This window comes from Panthera pardus, unplaced genomic scaffold (assembly GCF_024362965.1).
Source record: "Panthera pardus isolate Hobbes unplaced genomic scaffold, ASM2436296v1 HiC_scaffold_22, whole genome shotgun sequence".
Taxonomy (NCBI): Eukaryota; Metazoa; Chordata; class Mammalia; order Carnivora; family Felidae; genus Panthera; species Panthera pardus.
In genome coordinates this window covers 2,336,929-2,353,853 of record NW_026526788.1, presented here as the reverse complement: position 1 = coordinate 2,353,853, position 16,925 = coordinate 2,336,929, and the positions used below count along the sequence as shown (strand labels likewise).

Sequence of the window (16,925 nt, the reverse complement as noted above, 5' to 3'; positions counted from 1 at the left end):
AAACAAACAAACAAACAAAAACAATGTCCTGTCCAAACAGATTTTTCAAATGACATGTGACCAAGGCCCAGTCTTCTGGCAGGTGCCAGTATTCCATTCTGTTATCTCTGTCACTTAGACCTCTTCTACACTCTTGAGCTCACTAGCCCCACCTCACCGTTCCTGTCCCTTCTGGACCATTCTCTACTCTCTCCTCCAAACCACTTAACCCCTCTATAGCCACCTGGAAAATAAAGAGGCGGTGCTATGTGATCTGTTACATTCCCTCCAGCCCTCAAATTCTTTCATCCTATTTATTCTAAACAGGATGCTTTGTCTCCTCCACATCCTTTTATTTCCATTTTATTTAATGCTGCCCCATTGCAGTTGAATGGAAGAGAGGCCATGCCCAATCTCTGTCCCTACTTTTTAGAATATTTCTTCCATTCACAATTACTCTCTCAGTGATGCCATACACGTGTTTTTGTTCAGATACATACACAGCATTCTGTTACATTTTTGTAGTTAATCAAAAGGTACAATGAAGAGATTGAAAGGATCATCTTTTTACGAAATCATTTCACAACTTGCTGTGCAACAATAGCAAGCCCCTGGGCCTCAAGTTCCTCATCCGCAAAATGAGGAGGCTGGAATTCACCACGTCTGCCGGAAACAGTCTATTCTAGGAATGAAAAACTTAAAATCCTGCACAGCTCTTGCTTTGCAAGAGGAAATTGCAAGCAGGGAAGGGTGAATTCATACCCTCCCCCCCATCTCTGCCTGGATTTTCCCTTGCCCCTTAGGTTCCATGGTTTTGATACTTCCAAACTCCACCATTCCCTGGGCAGGCCCTTCAAACCTGGCTAAAGAGTGGATAAAGACTCTCTTTGCTTCTTCACAGAACAACTAAGTCATCAACCCAAAGGAAATCCAGAGATACAAACAGTAAATCCATTTCTGTTCAATCCCAGGGAAGCAGCAAAGAGCATTTGTCCAGCGTTCTCTTCTCCTGTGATACCTACGCTTGAGCCCAGGAAGGCTCAGCTTTGCACACGCCTCCACCCCTCAGAGATTCCTGCCCCTCCGGGCCAGGTGTTCTTCGAACACTGAAATGTCTCCCAGCACCCAGAATTTGCTGAACCTAAAGATTCTGTTTGGTGCCAGAGTAATTAAGGCTCTCTGGTTCAATCTGCTTAGACTCCCTAGAGTCTGCTTACTGAGTATCAGCTTCAGGCTTGAGGGGGCACCCCACTTCTCAAATGACTTGCACAGTTAGAGTGATAGGCCCAGTGCCCTGAAGCCCAGAAAGCATTTCCATCAGGGTTTTTCAAACTTTGAAGTACACACAAATCAACACGGGATGTTGTTAACATTCAAATCTGGAGTCATTAAGACTGTGGCATTTCCAACAAGCTCCTGGGTATTGCCATTGCTGCTTGCTGCTCAGCAGACCACACTGTGGTCGCAGGTCCTTGTCCAGAGGTCAGCACGCTTTTTTCCACAAAGGACCAGATGGTAAATAGTTTCGGCTCTGCAAGCCACAGGTGTCTGTTGGAGCCACTCAACTCTCCCCAACAGCAACTGTAGCCAAATGCAGCCATGGGCAATATGTAAACCAACAAGCGTGGCTCAGTTCCAGTAAAAGTTTATTCACAAAAACAGATGGTGGGCTACAGTTTGTCAACCCTCTCCCTAGTCTGCCTCAGAGAGGAAGAGATAAGCTCCCCTCTGGAATATTCCACGTTGTTGACATCCACAGCTAAAGTCTCATCACCATGAATATCCACCCACCATAAATATCCATCCATACCTCCCAGTGCAGGCTAAAAAGACAACATCTCAGCCATGGAATGACTACCATAGCACACAGTATGAAATCTATTTATCACTAGCAATGTCCTTTCACATTCTTTGAGGTCTTCCTAAATTTTAAGTACTCCTATCTCTATAAACAGCCTTCAAGGAAAGCAGTTCAAGCTTATGGATTTTTGCCGTCTTCTCTGAAACCCACTTCTGTTTTCCAAATGTGTGGAGTGATGAGGAAAGCATATATTTCAAAGGTTGTTAACACAAGGGTTCTTTCGAGTAATTGTTCTGAAATCACCAACCTGCTTGGGATTAAATCCAAGAAAAGAGCAGGACTATAGCCCAGGTGTCTTTGAAGACAGTGGTGATGTGAACATGGAGGGTGGTTTGAGAGGACGTGGTGGTCTCTAGTTATCAGAGGGAACTCATGTTTCCAGAAATCTAAACAGATTAGCCATTGGTTCTTAGCCGGCCTGGGGCATATGGAACAGAAGCCAGCCTACAGTACATTTCTCAGAACTTTAGAGTTGGTGAAAGATTCAGCTTCTCGAAAATCCAGACTTTCTGGGGTGCCTGGGTGCCTCAGTTGGTTAAGTGTCTGACTTTGGCTCATGGTTCGTGAGTTCGAGCCCCGGGGGGGGCTCTGTGCTGACAGCTGGGAACCTGGAGCTTGCTTCAGATTCTGTGTCTCCCCTCTCTCTCTGCCCCTCCCCTGCTTGCGCATGCTCCTTTTTTTTTTTTTTTTAATCCAGACTTTCCCTCAGATTGCACATGTTTCCATGCCACATGCTCTGATGACACTGATGCATTTTCACTCAGTAGCAGTTGGCTTAGAACAGGCAGCTCAGCTCTTGTGCAGCAATCAGCTATAGAGTAATAGAACTCAGACCTCCCCAAAGGATTTTGCTAAGCACTTCTCTCTACTGAACTCTTTCTCCCCACCCAACCCCACCCTAAAGTGCCGTAGGTGGGCCCTCAAGGCCTGGTCCTTTCATAGGCCTTCAAGATCAAGAGGGCTATTTGGACAACAGCCATGCAGATCAAACCAAGTTTTGAGAGAAGGCAGATCCCCAACTAGTAGTTAGGGATCTAAAATTCTACATGTGGGGGCGCCTGGGTGGCTCAGTCAGTTGAGTGTCCGACTTCAGCTCAGGTCATGATCTCGCCGTCTGTGAGTTCGGCCCCACGTCGGGCTCTGTGCTGACAGCTCAGAGCCTGGAGCCTGTTTCGGATTCTGTGTCTCCCTCTCTCTCTGCCCCTCCCCCGCTCACGCTCTGTCTCTCTGTCTCTGAAAAATGAATAAACCTTAAAAAAATTTTTAAAATTCTACATATGGTAAAACCTTGGTTTGCAAGCATAATTTGTTCCAGAAATCTGCTTGTAATCCAAAGCACTCATATATCAATGTGAATTTCAAGAGCCATTGGCTCAGTTGTGATCATGTGACATTCAGCATAACGTACAACTCGTATTGCAAGATGTTGCTCTCTTATCAAGTTAAAATTTATTAAAAATGTTTGCTCATCTTGCAGAACACTCGCAGAACAAGTTACTCGCAATCCAAGATTTTACTGTATTTGTAATCTTCTTTTTAAAAATTATTCTATCAATAATGTGATGAAAATAGCAAGTAGTAATTACTAGACACAAAATAATCCACCTTTTTCCTGCCCCACCATGGTCCCTCTCTACATGACTTTTTTATTATTTACATAATTTTTTCTCTTGGGATAAAATAAGTATAACCTTTATGAAAGGTAATTTGGTAACATTAATCAAATATTTTTTTTTATATATAGGATTTCTTTAAAAAAATTTTTTTATTTGGTAACATTAATCAAATATCTTTTTTTTATATATAGGATTTCTTAAAAAAAAAATTTTTAGTGTTTATTTTTGAGAGAGACAGAGCATGAGTGGGGGAGGGGCAGAGAGAGAGGGAGACGGAATGCGAAGCAGGCTTCAGGTTCTGAGCTGTCAGCACAGAGCCTGATGTGGGGCTTGAACTCACAAGCTGTGCAATCATGACCTGAGCTGAAGTCGGACACTCAACGGACTGAGCCACCCAGGCGCCCCACATTAATCAAATATCTTAAAGCCAGGTATGTTTTCACATAGTAACTCCACGTTTAGAAATGTAACGTAAGGAAATAATTAAGAGTATAGGCATAGATTTAAATAATTAAGAGTATAGGCATAGACTGAAAACAACCTAAAGTCCAGCACTAAGGTGTGGCTCAAGTAAAATACTAAATCTTTATGCAGCAATGGCGTGCTGTATCAAAAACGATGTACATTAATTGACAGAAAAGATATTTATATTGTATGATGAATGAAAAAAGGACACAAAATAAATGTATGATAGAATTCTACAAGGAAAACCTAAAACATTAGAAATTTTTTTTTCTCTCCAAATTGGGATTTAGGGCTATTTCTTTTCTTACAATTCTAGATTTGTAATTCTAAGTCTTAACAATGAGCATTGGTCACTTGTGTTATAAAATTCTGCCGATATTCAAATAAGTGTACTAATGATCATAGTTCAGCTACAATGACATGTTCTGCCTTTGTTATTTATGTGTTATTTCTTTTAATGGAGGAAGCCTTTACACTCGGGCTTTAAAGGCTAAAAGCCTTTCCTTATCCCTTTTATAAAAATAAAATCAGGTAGGAACAGGGTGCTGAGAAGTCAAGTGCCCTCTGGCAGAACTTCAAGACATGAAAGTAACCTGAAGTCTTGTTTTCCCTGAGATTTCTAGGCCTCGTCATCCCTTCCTTTGCTCTTGTGAAGTGCTGACTCATTAGGAACAGTAATCCTGGGGTCTCAACGAGATTTTGTTTTAATACTCTCTCATTTTCCCGGGATCTTCAAAGACTTCTAAAGAAGGGTTCATCTAGCATTTTATACCTCAGTTCAGGAATCAACTTCTACCGATAATAATTTAGCGTTGACCATTGGCACCCAGTAGGAGTTACAGATGGACTTGTTGATAATCCATGACGTGTCTGTCTAGGGAAGAGACACAGCTTTCAACAATCCTGGCTTCAGGAAAATTAGAATTCCATATTCAATACGCAGAAAGACAAATCTCTCCTAGAAAGCTTCCCTTCCTTTGTCCTATCTTTCCCCACACATTGTTTCTTTACATCAACGTGTCTTTCAAAGGATGAACACTTTTCTGGAAGAATCATCTAAAAAGTGCTACAATAGCCAAGATATGGAAACAACCTAAACATTCATCAATAGATGAATGGATAAAGAAGAGGCGGTCTCTCTCTCTCTCTCTCTCTCTCTCTCTCTCTCTCTCTCTCATTACTGAGCCATAAAAAAGAACGATATCTTGCCACCTGTGACAACGTGGATGGACCTTGAGGTTATTGTGCTAAGTGAAATAAGTCAGAGAAAGAGAAATACCACATGATTTCACTTATAAGTGGAATCTAAAAAAAAAAAAAAAAAAGACAAACAAATAGACAAAACAACACTCACACTGATAGATACAGAGAACAGAGTGGTGGTGGCCAGAGGGAAAGGGGTTCAAAAGGGGGGTGGTGTGAATGGGTGAAGAAGATCAAGACACACAAACTTTCAGTTATACAAAAACCAAGTCATGGGGATGCAATGTACAGTATGGGGAATACAGTCAATAACATTGTATTAAGTTTCTACGGGGACAGGTGGAGATTAGACCTATTATGGTGGTCAGTTTTCGCAATGTATATAAATGTCCAATCACTAACTTGTACATGTGAAGCTAATAGAATATTGTATGTCAAGTATACTTCAATACATAAAAATGTGTTGAGCCAACACCTGAAGTTTTTACACTGTTTTCAAAAGGTGATAATCAATCTCGTTTTAAAATAGATCTCAGTGTCACTTACATTTCTCTTTGCTAAAGAGTCACTAATTAGATGGCAAGCTCTGGTCATGCTTGGGAGGAATTAGAGCAGGGCTTAAATGAAGGCTTCTGCAGTCACAGGAGTGTTAGGGAAATGTTTCCGTCCCAAGTCTAGTTCTGGTAGGGCAGCAAGCCTTTGTCATGGCAGCTGGGATTTTTGGATGATAACAACAACAGAGACTTTAAGTTTTACTGAAGAACTTAAACTGCCCCAGTGGGACTGTGAAATTGAGTGTTCCAGTTTCTCTTTCAAAGGTAGCTACCAGGGCACCTGGGGGGCTCAGTCGGTTGAGCGCCCAACTCTTGATATCAGCTCAGTTCGTGATCTTGAGGACAGATGTGGGATCCAGCCCTGCGATGGGCTCTGTGTTGACAGTGTGGAGCCTGCTGAGAGTCTCTCTCTCTCTCTCTCTCTCTCTCTCTCTCTCTCTCTCCCTCTCTCTCTGCACCACCCCCCCTCCCCCGCCAAATAAATAAATAAACTTAAAAAAAAGCTACTCTCACAGTGGAGGTCTACATGCCTGACCACAAAGCAAGACCAAACGTTCCAACTGTGCTTCCTCATTTATCTTTTCCTTTGATTCCATGCCCTTCAGTGAGCTGCTCATCGTAAGCACTCAATAATTTTCCTTTCTTTAGAAAACCAGTACCTGCTGAAAGAGAACAGGAGAACTTCTATTCATTCTTGGAAATGGGGTTTCACAAAAGTATCTCCCATCATTCCTTCTGGATTTGTGAAGCTGTGATTTCCCTGAAGCTGTGGCATTACATACAGCACTGACACACCAGATTCTGCATAGTTGTGTTTTCCATAGATAACTTTCCCAGTCTGTTGAGCAAATTTCACGTGTGCTTTCCGTATTTTCTCATAACTGTGCATTGTTGGTTGAGGTTAGAAATGTTATAAAAGTGCTGTGGACATCAAGGAAAGGATGACTAATGATTTTTTCTGCAAGAACCAAGAGGCTTTGGAAACCATAGCTCATTATCTAACTCACTTTTCCTGGCAAGAGTCTTAATGTCTTTTAAGACTGCACATTCATCTGGGGGAGCCTGGGTGGCTCGATCGGTTAAGCATCTGACTCTTGATTTCAATTCAGGTCATGATCTCACGGTCTGTGGGTTTGAGCCCATGTCAGGCTCTACACGGATAGTGCAGAGCCTGCTTGGGATTCTCTCTCTCTCTCCATCTCTCTCTCTCTCTGCCCCTCCCCCACTCACAGCCTCTTTCTCCCTGTCAAAATAAATAAATTTTTAAAAAAGATTTTTAAAATAAATAAATTTAAAAAAATTTTTTAAAAGATTAATTAAAAAAAAAATCTCAATTCATGTTGGTTTCCACTCTTCACTAAGTCTAAAGATTTGGGTGGCAATACCTAGAATTATTTCTAGCCTTCAAGACTGTGAAAATTTAACAACTTGTGACATCTGAATGTGAACCTATACTTCTTGTCTTGGTAACTGATCACAACCTCTTTGCAAAAGTTTTATTTGTGACATGATGTCTCTTCTGCAAATTTCCATCTCCTAGGGGGATTTCTAAAGTTTTCCCCATTCCTTTTCTAATTTTCTGATTTGAAAATGTTAAATTACAATAATAGCACACTCATTGTAGCAGATGAAATTATATAGTTAATAGTTACTTATTGTGACTATAATAAATCTATAATAGGAATAGGTTAGTCCCTTCTCTCACGTAGGCTACATTTTCTGTCCATTTCCAGTTGGATGATACAAGGTAACCATGGCAAATTGATTAATTTCCTGTGTCTTTCCTCCTCAAGCAGAATACATAATTCTGTTGGGACCTTAAGATCTCCTGCCTCTTTGTGGAGTGAGAATTTACTGGAAAGAGGATATTGAATGATAAGTGTCCAAATGTGCAGGTGTAGTTGGGGTCATCCAACAGGGACTCTAACTCTGCCAGACCAGAATCACTGACCTTCGGTGCCCCTGAGTCCAGCTGCTTGGCTTGGCCTTTGGATAGGAAATTAAGGTCAATGTTCATTAGAAGAGTTGGACCCACTCTTGCCTGGGGGCCTGAACAAGGGCATGACCTGATTTTGAGGATTCTCTTGCCCAGTGTCAGATAGGAAGACACATTGGCAACCGTGAACTGGCACTTAGAGGCTGTTCCATTTTCACTTGGGAGGTGGCACCCCCAGGCCAGTCGCAGGGGAAGAAGGTTTGCAGCAGCTTGCAGAGGGAAGGGTGGCTTGCTCTGCAGGGCCACCACACTCCCACCAGCATGAGTGACAGAGTCCCAGGAAGAGAAAGTCTCTGGGGGAAAATGATGCTCCTTTCTTAAGAGGGCGCACCGCCAAATTCTCAAAGCCCATGAGCAATTATATCTTCCCTCTTGGCTGAGATACATTCTGGGGGGTAGAAAGTGCTAGAGACTCCTTGAAACAGTAGGCAAATTTCTGTTCTGGTAGCAGAGGGGAGTTCTGCCCTGTAGGAAATAGTGTGTCCCTTCACTGAGGGCTCGGAAAGAATCCTCCCTGCCTTGCAATTTCCTGCAAGCAGGTGGGAACATCTGTACTTAAAAAATCTTTTTCCATGGAGGAAGAGGGCCCTGGATGCCATAAAACCGAAGGGGCCGTCAGGGTAATTTATTAGTCAACTTTGGGAATGAAAAAAACCCTGTTTCTGCATTATGGGTGCCCTTTGTGTAGAATCATACAGTCTCAGGGGAAGGGCACCGAGTAAGTCCTCTTTCCCTGCCTTTCCCATTCTGACACCCAATTCAGAGTACTTGGATTCATTTAAGTGTTTGTCAAATGATTGATGAGGGAATGAGGGAGTGAACAAAGTAATCCCTGCCTCTGCCAACTCTCCAGGGAAGAGACCAGGAGCCTTTCTCCTCCCACCCTCTTTGCACCCGTGATCCACGCTAGCGCACCTTGCACTCACCTTGTGCTGTTTCCACATGGCTCCCAGCGGCTTCACCTCGTGCTTGCCATGACGGCCCTCCTCCAGGCACAGATAGCACACCGGGGTTCTGCAGCTCACGCAGTACATGCTGTAGTTCTCCATTTCGTGTTCGGGGCACGTAGGGAACTTGCGGGCGGCGCTGCCCCCCGCCGCTCCAGCCCCCGTGCCCCCCGGACTCTTGCAGCCGCCACCTCCGCTGGGGGCGCCCTGGGCCGCGCCCGGGGATGCTGAGGCTGCCTCCGCCGGCGCGGGTGGCGGCGGCGGCTGCACCAGGCGATGCTTAGCGAAGGGTCCCCGGGATGGATGGCATTTGAGCTGGCAAGCAGCGCAGTAGAGGACGTCGCACTGCTCGCATAGCGTGGCAGCCGGCTCCGGCGGGGTGCGGTCGCACAACTGGCAGATGGCCACTGCAGAGGCTGCGGACGCCCCCTGTGCGGCCCCGCGGCCCTGCTGGTACCGCTGCACGATGGCCTCGAGCAGCCGGTTGCGCTGGAAGCCGCGCAGGCCTCGGTGGTCCAGGGAAGCGCTGCGGTGGCACTGCGGGCACGTGATGGAGCTTGAAGAGGACGAGGACAGCGAAGAGCAGGCGGCACCCCGGGCCGCGGCGGCCGAGGAGCCTGGCGGCGCGGGCACCATGGGCAGCACGCGAACCCCGTTGGGGGACTTGAGGCTCGGCGTGTAGGAACCATAACCGCTGTCTGTCTCACTGTACAAGCTCAGCTTGTCGGCGTGGTCCCCGCCACCGCCCGCACCGCCGCCCAGGCCGCCAGCTGCGCTCCCGCCTCCGCCGCTGCAGGCCGGGCCAGCCGCCGCGTCGTGGTCCAGAGGGGGTGCCGCGGCGGCGCCGGCGGGTAGCCCGGAGCCCCGGGAGTGCAGGAGCGGCTGGGGCAGGTGCGGCTCACCGTCCGGGGTCTGCACGGCGATGGTACGAGCGCAAGGAAGGCAGACGTTGTGGGAACAGGGCAAGATGATGGGCTCCCGAAACAGGGAGCCGCACACGGGGCACTTCAGCTCCTCCTCCATCGCGGCGCGAACAGACCGAGGTGCTCAGGGTGGGAGATGGAACGGCCCAAGCTCCAGAGACAGGCGGAGGAGGGGACCAAGCGTGGTCAGCACCGGAGAGACTGCAGGCGAGGGCATTACACAGGCATGACCACTTCACAGCCTGGGGGCACGCCCCTCTCTGTGTCCTGGCGCCACCGCCCTAGGACGACTGGGGGCAAGAGAAGGGAAGGGGTCCTCACCTCCTGCCCGCGGGGCTCCTGCGCCAGCGGCTTCAACCTGCGGCCAGAGTCCAGAGTCAGTCCGCTGCCCTCGCGATGGCCTGTGAGGAGCTCTAGGTGATGAATCAGCACTAGCGCCGCCGCCGGCTGCAGCGCGCGTCTCCTATGCACATCAGGAGCAGCGGCCAGGCTGCCGTTTCCTAGCTGTCCTGTTTCAACCCCTCGGCTCCAGTGGGCAGCTGCCCAGGGGCTCCCTTTTGCCCCTGTCCTGCCCCAATCGGAGCGATCAGTAGGCGAGAAGGCGGGTGAGCAGGCCCCTTGGCCGTGGGGCTGGGTTCAGCACCACGAGGCGACGGACAGCGCCCAGAGCTCAAAGTGCCGCCCCAGCTCCTGGAGCGCAGACTGAGAGGCGGCCACCTGCCCTGCCGGGTCGCTGCGCCAGCGACTGTCTCGGTGGGGCCCAGCAGGCTCGGAGACCTTCTCTCGCCTCCCTCCCTGGTGGCTGCTGGTGCGAACCAAATGCGCCCTGGGGTTTTTCCCCTCCGCGGCAAGGATTGACCCGCTGATCTGGTTTGCTGCTGCTGCGGCGGCGGCGGAGCCTCTGACCTTGGCCGCGCGACGCTGCAGCCGGCGGGCGGAGGGCGAGCGCCCGGCTGGCTCGGGAATCCCCTCCCCGCCTTCCTGCCGCCGCCGCCGCCGCTTCCTCCTCCCTGCGCGGCGCGCTGAGGAGTTGTAATTTCCAGAGCAGGAGTAGTGGGGGGCGGGGGGAGCCGAGGAGGCGTCAGCTCAGCGAATAAGGGCTCGCCTTTTGCTGCTAGGGGAGTCAGGGGGCAATTTTAAGGGTTTCGCGGAGAGGATCATTGTTAATAACAATCTATTATTTGGATGGAGATTGCATCTTAAATTAGTACAACGCCCTGCCCCGCCCCGCCCCTGCCATCATCTCTCTGGCCCACTACCGCGCTCCCACCCACCGCCGTAAAAGGGTAGAAAGGGACCTAAAAAGCCAGTTGTTTACAAATGAATAGGTAGCATAGTTTGACAGGCGCTTCCTAAATCTAGGATAGAGCAAAAAATGCAAGTCACAAAATGTCGGATAGCCTGAAGTCAAAGGGTGAGTGAGGTGTTATTTATGCATTGAACCCCAAGCCATTTTCTCTCTTGCTTTCAACCGAGAGCGCTCATCCGCGGTCGATGTCAGTCGTCCATACAGACTGAGCGAGGACACGAGATGGGATTTGTAAATTGGGACTTCATGGTGAAGCGCGAAAACGAGCCGCGTTAGGCCCCGTGGCCCTCGGAACCGAGCACCCGGGGCCCAGCCCTACCCTGCTGCGCGTGGGGCGGTGCGGGGCCGGCGGGAATTCAGCGAGCAGGGATGGTAGTTTTATGAATGGGGAGATCTCCACGCCAGCCACGAGCTACGCGAACAGCCTCCCACCCGCGGCCCTGGCTGTTTCGACTACTCCGCTGTTCTCTCTCAGCTGCCGAGGGAAGCGCGGTGGGGGGAGGCCGAGGGCTTGGTGGGTGGGGATAGGCAGAAGGTAGGGCTCGCCACGCGGCAGGCTCTGCCTACGGAAGTGTCAGCAGCCTTGAAACAGACACACATTGGGAAATCGTTTGTTTAAAAGCGATATGAATAGTGAAGTCACGCCTCCCCCGGTCTCAGATTTTCCCGGACTCCAAACAAAGACAAGATAGGCGCCACAGAGCAAAGCGCGGAGGCTCAGCGCCTGCGGGTCACCGGGTGAGGGGGCTGAGCTGGCTGACGGGTCACAGCAGGAAAAGGCTGCAGCCCTGCGGCTTGGTGCCTTAGGGACAGGGATTACTCGCGGGTACACCGCTGGGGCAGCGGGGTGGCGATACACTCTCTGCAGTACTCCTTGTGGCCCCGCCTGGAACTTTGGGATTGTTGGCCCTTTAACTAACTGATCAGTCGTCCTATCTTGAGCAGCTTGCTTAAGCTTTCCTAGTCTCGGATCCCACCTCTGTCAGATGGGTCAAATTATGTATTCGAGCTAAATGAAGTAATCCTAAATGCAAATTGCATAGCCTCCTTCTGCTTTGAAATCCTAGGACTTTTCAGTTCTGTTTTGTCCGCTATTGAGCAGCCTGCTTCCGGTTTGTCTTAAGGTTGAAGAGCAGTCCAACCTAGTGCCAGATAGAGCACCCCAGCAGTAAGAGACCTGACTTGACTTCCCTTCAGTGACAGGGAGCTTAGAACGATTATTTAACCAGGTATCAGTCTCCCCAGGCAGGAGATGGTGACAAGTCTGTCCTCATCTGCCTTCTGTAGATAAAGCCACAATGAGCTGGATCCTGCCTGCAACGCTTTGATAAGCCTTCAAGGAAGTTGCTACAGTATCAGGTCGTGGATGGTTGGCATGAGCATAGGTAGATCTGTGACTGAATGCACTTGAAGATGCATTTCTGGTGATTTTAGCATTGTCATTGCTCAGTCCAGCCCAGCCCAGCCCAGCCCTGCTTCCTGGTGACTACAAAGAAAGTAATAACCTCTTATGGTTCTTTTGTGAGCAGCCCCTCCTCCCCCACCAAGCAGTCATAACCCTGAGACCTAATCTACTTTGTTATTTTCAGACCCAGGTAAACTGGTTGGGGGCGGTGTGAGGATGGCTGCTGGAGGGGCATGCAAATCTTACCCTACAGAGGACCCACCATTTCAATAACTCTGTCACTCAGGTTGAGCATGAATTTGTTTCTCTTGGGAAGGAAGCTCATGTAATACATCAGGAATGTACGCCTGTGAGTGTATACCATAGGCCCCACCGACTCAATTCCATGACCTAAATCAGCCTAGCCTTCTACTGCATGTTGCTAAGGCATTGCTCACTTGGGAGATTGGTATTCTCTAGCTGCTTCAGATGAGCTCATGTGATACAACCAGTTCCAATACTTCACTCTATAGAACCATAATTACTAATAATTGTCAACAATTATCTATCAAAAGGCCTCTTTCAGCCCCAACTGTGCCATGTACATAGGTGTGTAGAAAAGTCTTTAGTATCTCTGATCCTACTTCGATTATAAAATTTAAGGATAGGATTCATTGAACTTTAAATTTCCTTTTGTTTCTAAAAGGCTCTGTATATTAGTTATTATTAATAATATATCCCATTTCATAAAAATGACTCATGAAGAAATTTGATCCCAGGATTGAATGCCCTATCCAGTTTTTCAAGTCACTAGTATATTATCAAAGGCTGGGCCACTGGGGCACCTGGGTGGCTCTATTGGTTGGGCAACCTACTCTTGTTTTCAGCTCAAGTCATGATCTCATGGTTCATGAGTTCAAGCCCCACATCGGGCTCCATAGCTGGCAGCTTGGAGCCTGCTTCGGATTCTGTCTCTTTCCCTCTCTCTCTCTGTCTCTTAGCTATTTGTGCTATCTCTGTCTCTCTCAAAATAAATTAATAAACTTAAAAAAAAAGTTCGGACCATGTAGAGGGTGAGGCAAGTAGGGCTGGGAGGTCCAAGATCAAGACACAGGCAGATTTGGTATCTGGTGATAGCTCCCATGCTCATGTGCAGACTGCAACCTTCTCTCTTTGCGTCCTTACATGTAAGTGGGGAGAGCAAGCTATCACTTCTTTTTTTTATGTTTTTATTTTTGAGAGAGACAGAGTGCGGGTGGGGGAGGGGCCGAGAGAGAGAGAGAGAGAGAGAGAGACACAGAATCCGAAGCAGGCTCCAGGCTCCGAGCTATCGGCACAGCACCTGACGTGGGCTCGAACTCACAGATTGTGATATCATGACCAGAGCCGAAGTCAGATGCTTAACCGACTAAGCCACCCAGGCACCCCTCACATCTTTTCTTATAGGGGTACTAATCCCACTCATGAGGGCTCCACCCTCACCACCAAACTACCTCCCAAAGGTCCTGCCTTCTGATACCATCACATTGGGGGTTAGGATTTCAATATATGAATTTTGAGGGGATACACACTCAGTCCATAGCACAATGTGAAAGTATATTCTCACATATAATCTCATTTAATCTTCACAAACAACTTTGGGAAGTACAGGTCACCACATTTCCTAAACTTTATGATATACATATCTTTTTTTTAGTGTCAACTTAAAAAAATTTTTTTTCAATGTTGATTTATTTTTGAGAGTGGGTGGGAGAGGCAGAGAGAGAGGGAGACAGAGGATCTGAAGCAGGCTCTGTACTGACAGCAGAGAGCCCAATGCAGGCTCGAAGTCATGAACCATGAGATCATAACCTGAGCCAAAGTTGGATGCTTAACTGACTGAGCCCCTCAGGTGTCCCTATGATGTACATATTTTTACATTTTGATGCTGCTAAAATCAGGAAGTATCCTACAATTGACAGATATTTCTCTCTCTCATTACCCTTACCTTGACAATTTCTTATTAAATTAATGTGCATCTTATAATCACCTAGAATCATGGAAATATTTTATTATTTCCAATTACAAGCAAGGAAACTGAAGTGAGGAAACTCAAGGTCCTGCAACTTGTGATGATGGACCTAGAACTGGTCTGACTTCAAGTTCAAGCATCTTCCTTTAAGCCACAGCTGTCAACTTCCCTCTGAGTTTTGAGTAACTGGTGGTTCGTAGAGGGGAGCTTAGGAACATGCAGACAAGCCAAGTTATCTGTTCTCACTCAGCACTGTTGAACATGCATTAGATATGCAATTCTCTCTGCCTGTCTAGGCTACCCCTACCCTCCAGGTTAGGTGTGCCTCTCATATGTTCCTGGAAGCACCCTATATTATTTCTCTGTAGCACTATCATCATCTGCCATTTTGTTTATGTATCTGTCTCCTCTAGACAAGAAGCTCCTCAAGGATGGGATCGTGTCTGTCTTGTTCCCTATGTTGTGTTTTTTCTACCATTGCCTGGATCCTACTAAGTATCCACCTTTGAGGACCAACCAACTGGCTGTGTGTTCAAGATTATCCATCCCTATATTATGCTGAGTGAAATAAGTCAGTCAGAGAAAGACAGATGTCATATGTTTTCACTCATACGTGGAATTGAGGAACTTAACAGAAGACCATGGGGGAAGGGAAGAGGAAAAAATAGTTTCAAATGGAGAGGGAAGCAAACCATAAGAGACTCTTAAATACAGAGAACAAACTGAGGATTGATTGGGGGGTGGGGGAGAAGAGAAAATGGGTGATGGGCATTGAGGAGGGCACTTGCTGGGATGAGCACTGGGGGTTGTATGTAAGCGATGAATCATGGGAATGTACTCCTGGAACCAACAGCACACTGTATATGCTGTAGGTTAGCTCACTTGATAGCAAATTATATAAAAAAAATATTATCCATCCCTATAATCTTCCCTGAAAAGCATAGTTCTGGGGGAAACCATTTTTTTCTGTAGAAGGTATCAACAAATCCACATGGAAATGTTCTCCTTTTAAGTCTCAGGTTCAAAAAGGTTATTTTCTTTTTGTTCTTTAGCATGAGAGAGAGAGAGAGAGAGAGAGAGAGAGAGAGAGAGAGTGTGTGTACATGTGCTGTTAAAGACAACAGGCTCAAAATAGAGTCACTTACGCTAAGCCCCACATCAACAAACTGAGATTTAATTACAGTTTCAGCTTTCCTAGAAATGGAATCTGAAACCAGTGAATCTGGAATTGCCTGATCAACACTTGTTAGGTAGTCTGCCTAGTAAGACCCTTGTCATCCCTGAGGAAAGTCACTTTCAGGTAATAACCAACCCATTTTTTTGTCTAGTATGACTTCCTTGTTCCTGCTCTTTTCTGCCTATAAAAGGCTTTCATTTTTGTATAGCTCCAAAGAGCTCCTTTCTATCTGCTAGATGGGTGCTGCCCAATTCATGAATCACTGAATAAAACTAAGAAGACCTTTAAAATGTATTCTTGTTGTTTTTTGGCAGTGTGAATGTTCTCTTAACATCCTTTACTTACTTTGGTCTTCAGTGTTTAATTATTTCTACTTGCTTCTCTTTCCTTTGGTCATCTCCATCTCTATTTTAAACTGCTTATGAATCTCAGAAAGATGGCCCCATATTTAATTCCTGGTTATGAACATAAATCCCTCTACTGTCATACTAAGCACTCCGTTTTCTATGGCACTGTTTCTTTTAAAAGGGAAGCATTTGGACACATTGGAACAGCACATTAGTAATTTAAACTCCACAATGCACTGTCATCAAGGCAGAGAAAAACACTCTGCCATGAGTTTTTATTTGTGCTTCAGATACTTTTTATGCTAAAGTGTCCCAGAAACACTCAAGAGGCAGGATAATGTTGCCTCTCCTCCCAAAAAAGTACAAATAAGTTAAATAATTCACTCCAACGAACACAGCAAGTTACAAGTAAAACAATCAATCTGCCTTGTCCTTCAAATTACAAGTATGAATTGGAATGGTATTTAAGGCTTTACCAACTAAAAATAGATGTCGTATTCTCAGGCATAAAATCTCTGAAATTTTTAAATGAAAGCTTATGATATTTTTCTTTTACGTTTTCGTTGGCTTATTTTTTACGGTATAGGAGGATTCAGGAAATGTAATCAAAATCTACAAGCCAGGAACCATATGGTCTAAAGTAGTTTGCATTTAACTAGAAAAAAGCTGCCACGACCCCCCCCCCCCCCCGCCCCCCATGCACAGTGCACCAAAGCCTTTTGTGGCAAAGTTGATGAGGAACAATTACCACTAGCAACATAAAACATCCTCTCCAGGGTACAAAATTGGTTTCTTTTCCAGAAGACAGATTCTATAGAGGAATCTTAAAACCCAGCCACTTTCTCCTTCAGACATCCTTGATCGATGCCTAACGACCTTCTATTTTAACTTTCTGAGTACCAAATAATGACTGCCTCACTCTTCCTCTAAGGCTGAGACTCTTCTCTGCAGATCAGGAAACACGGTCTTGGAAAGCCTGTTCCTCTCTCACTGCATCCTTTGCGAGCAGAAGGTCTAGAATAAAATATCAGATGAAACAAATTGACTCCAATTTACAGGGCTCTTTATATACCCAGAGTACAGTGCATGGAAACTAATACCTGTTACCATAAAAGCGATTTGGCTTCAAATATTGCTCTATGGTTACAAATTT

General features: G+C 46.5%; 1 protein-coding gene across 1 annotated transcript in view; it reads right to left on the bottom strand.

The window, feature by feature from the left end:
* The window catches only part of TRIM67 (tripartite motif containing 67), a 54,500-nt gene extending 43,951 nt beyond the window's left edge, over positions 1 to 10,549 (bottom strand). Inside the window, 1 exon segment of the mRNA XM_019419025.2 lies at positions 8,601 to 10,549. Within this exon segment, the coding sequence (XP_019274570.1) occupies positions 8,601 to 9,644 (1,044 nt within the window). The 5' untranslated portion in view covers positions 9,645 to 10,549.
* Between the last annotated feature and the right edge of the window lie 6,376 nt (positions 10,550 to 16,925).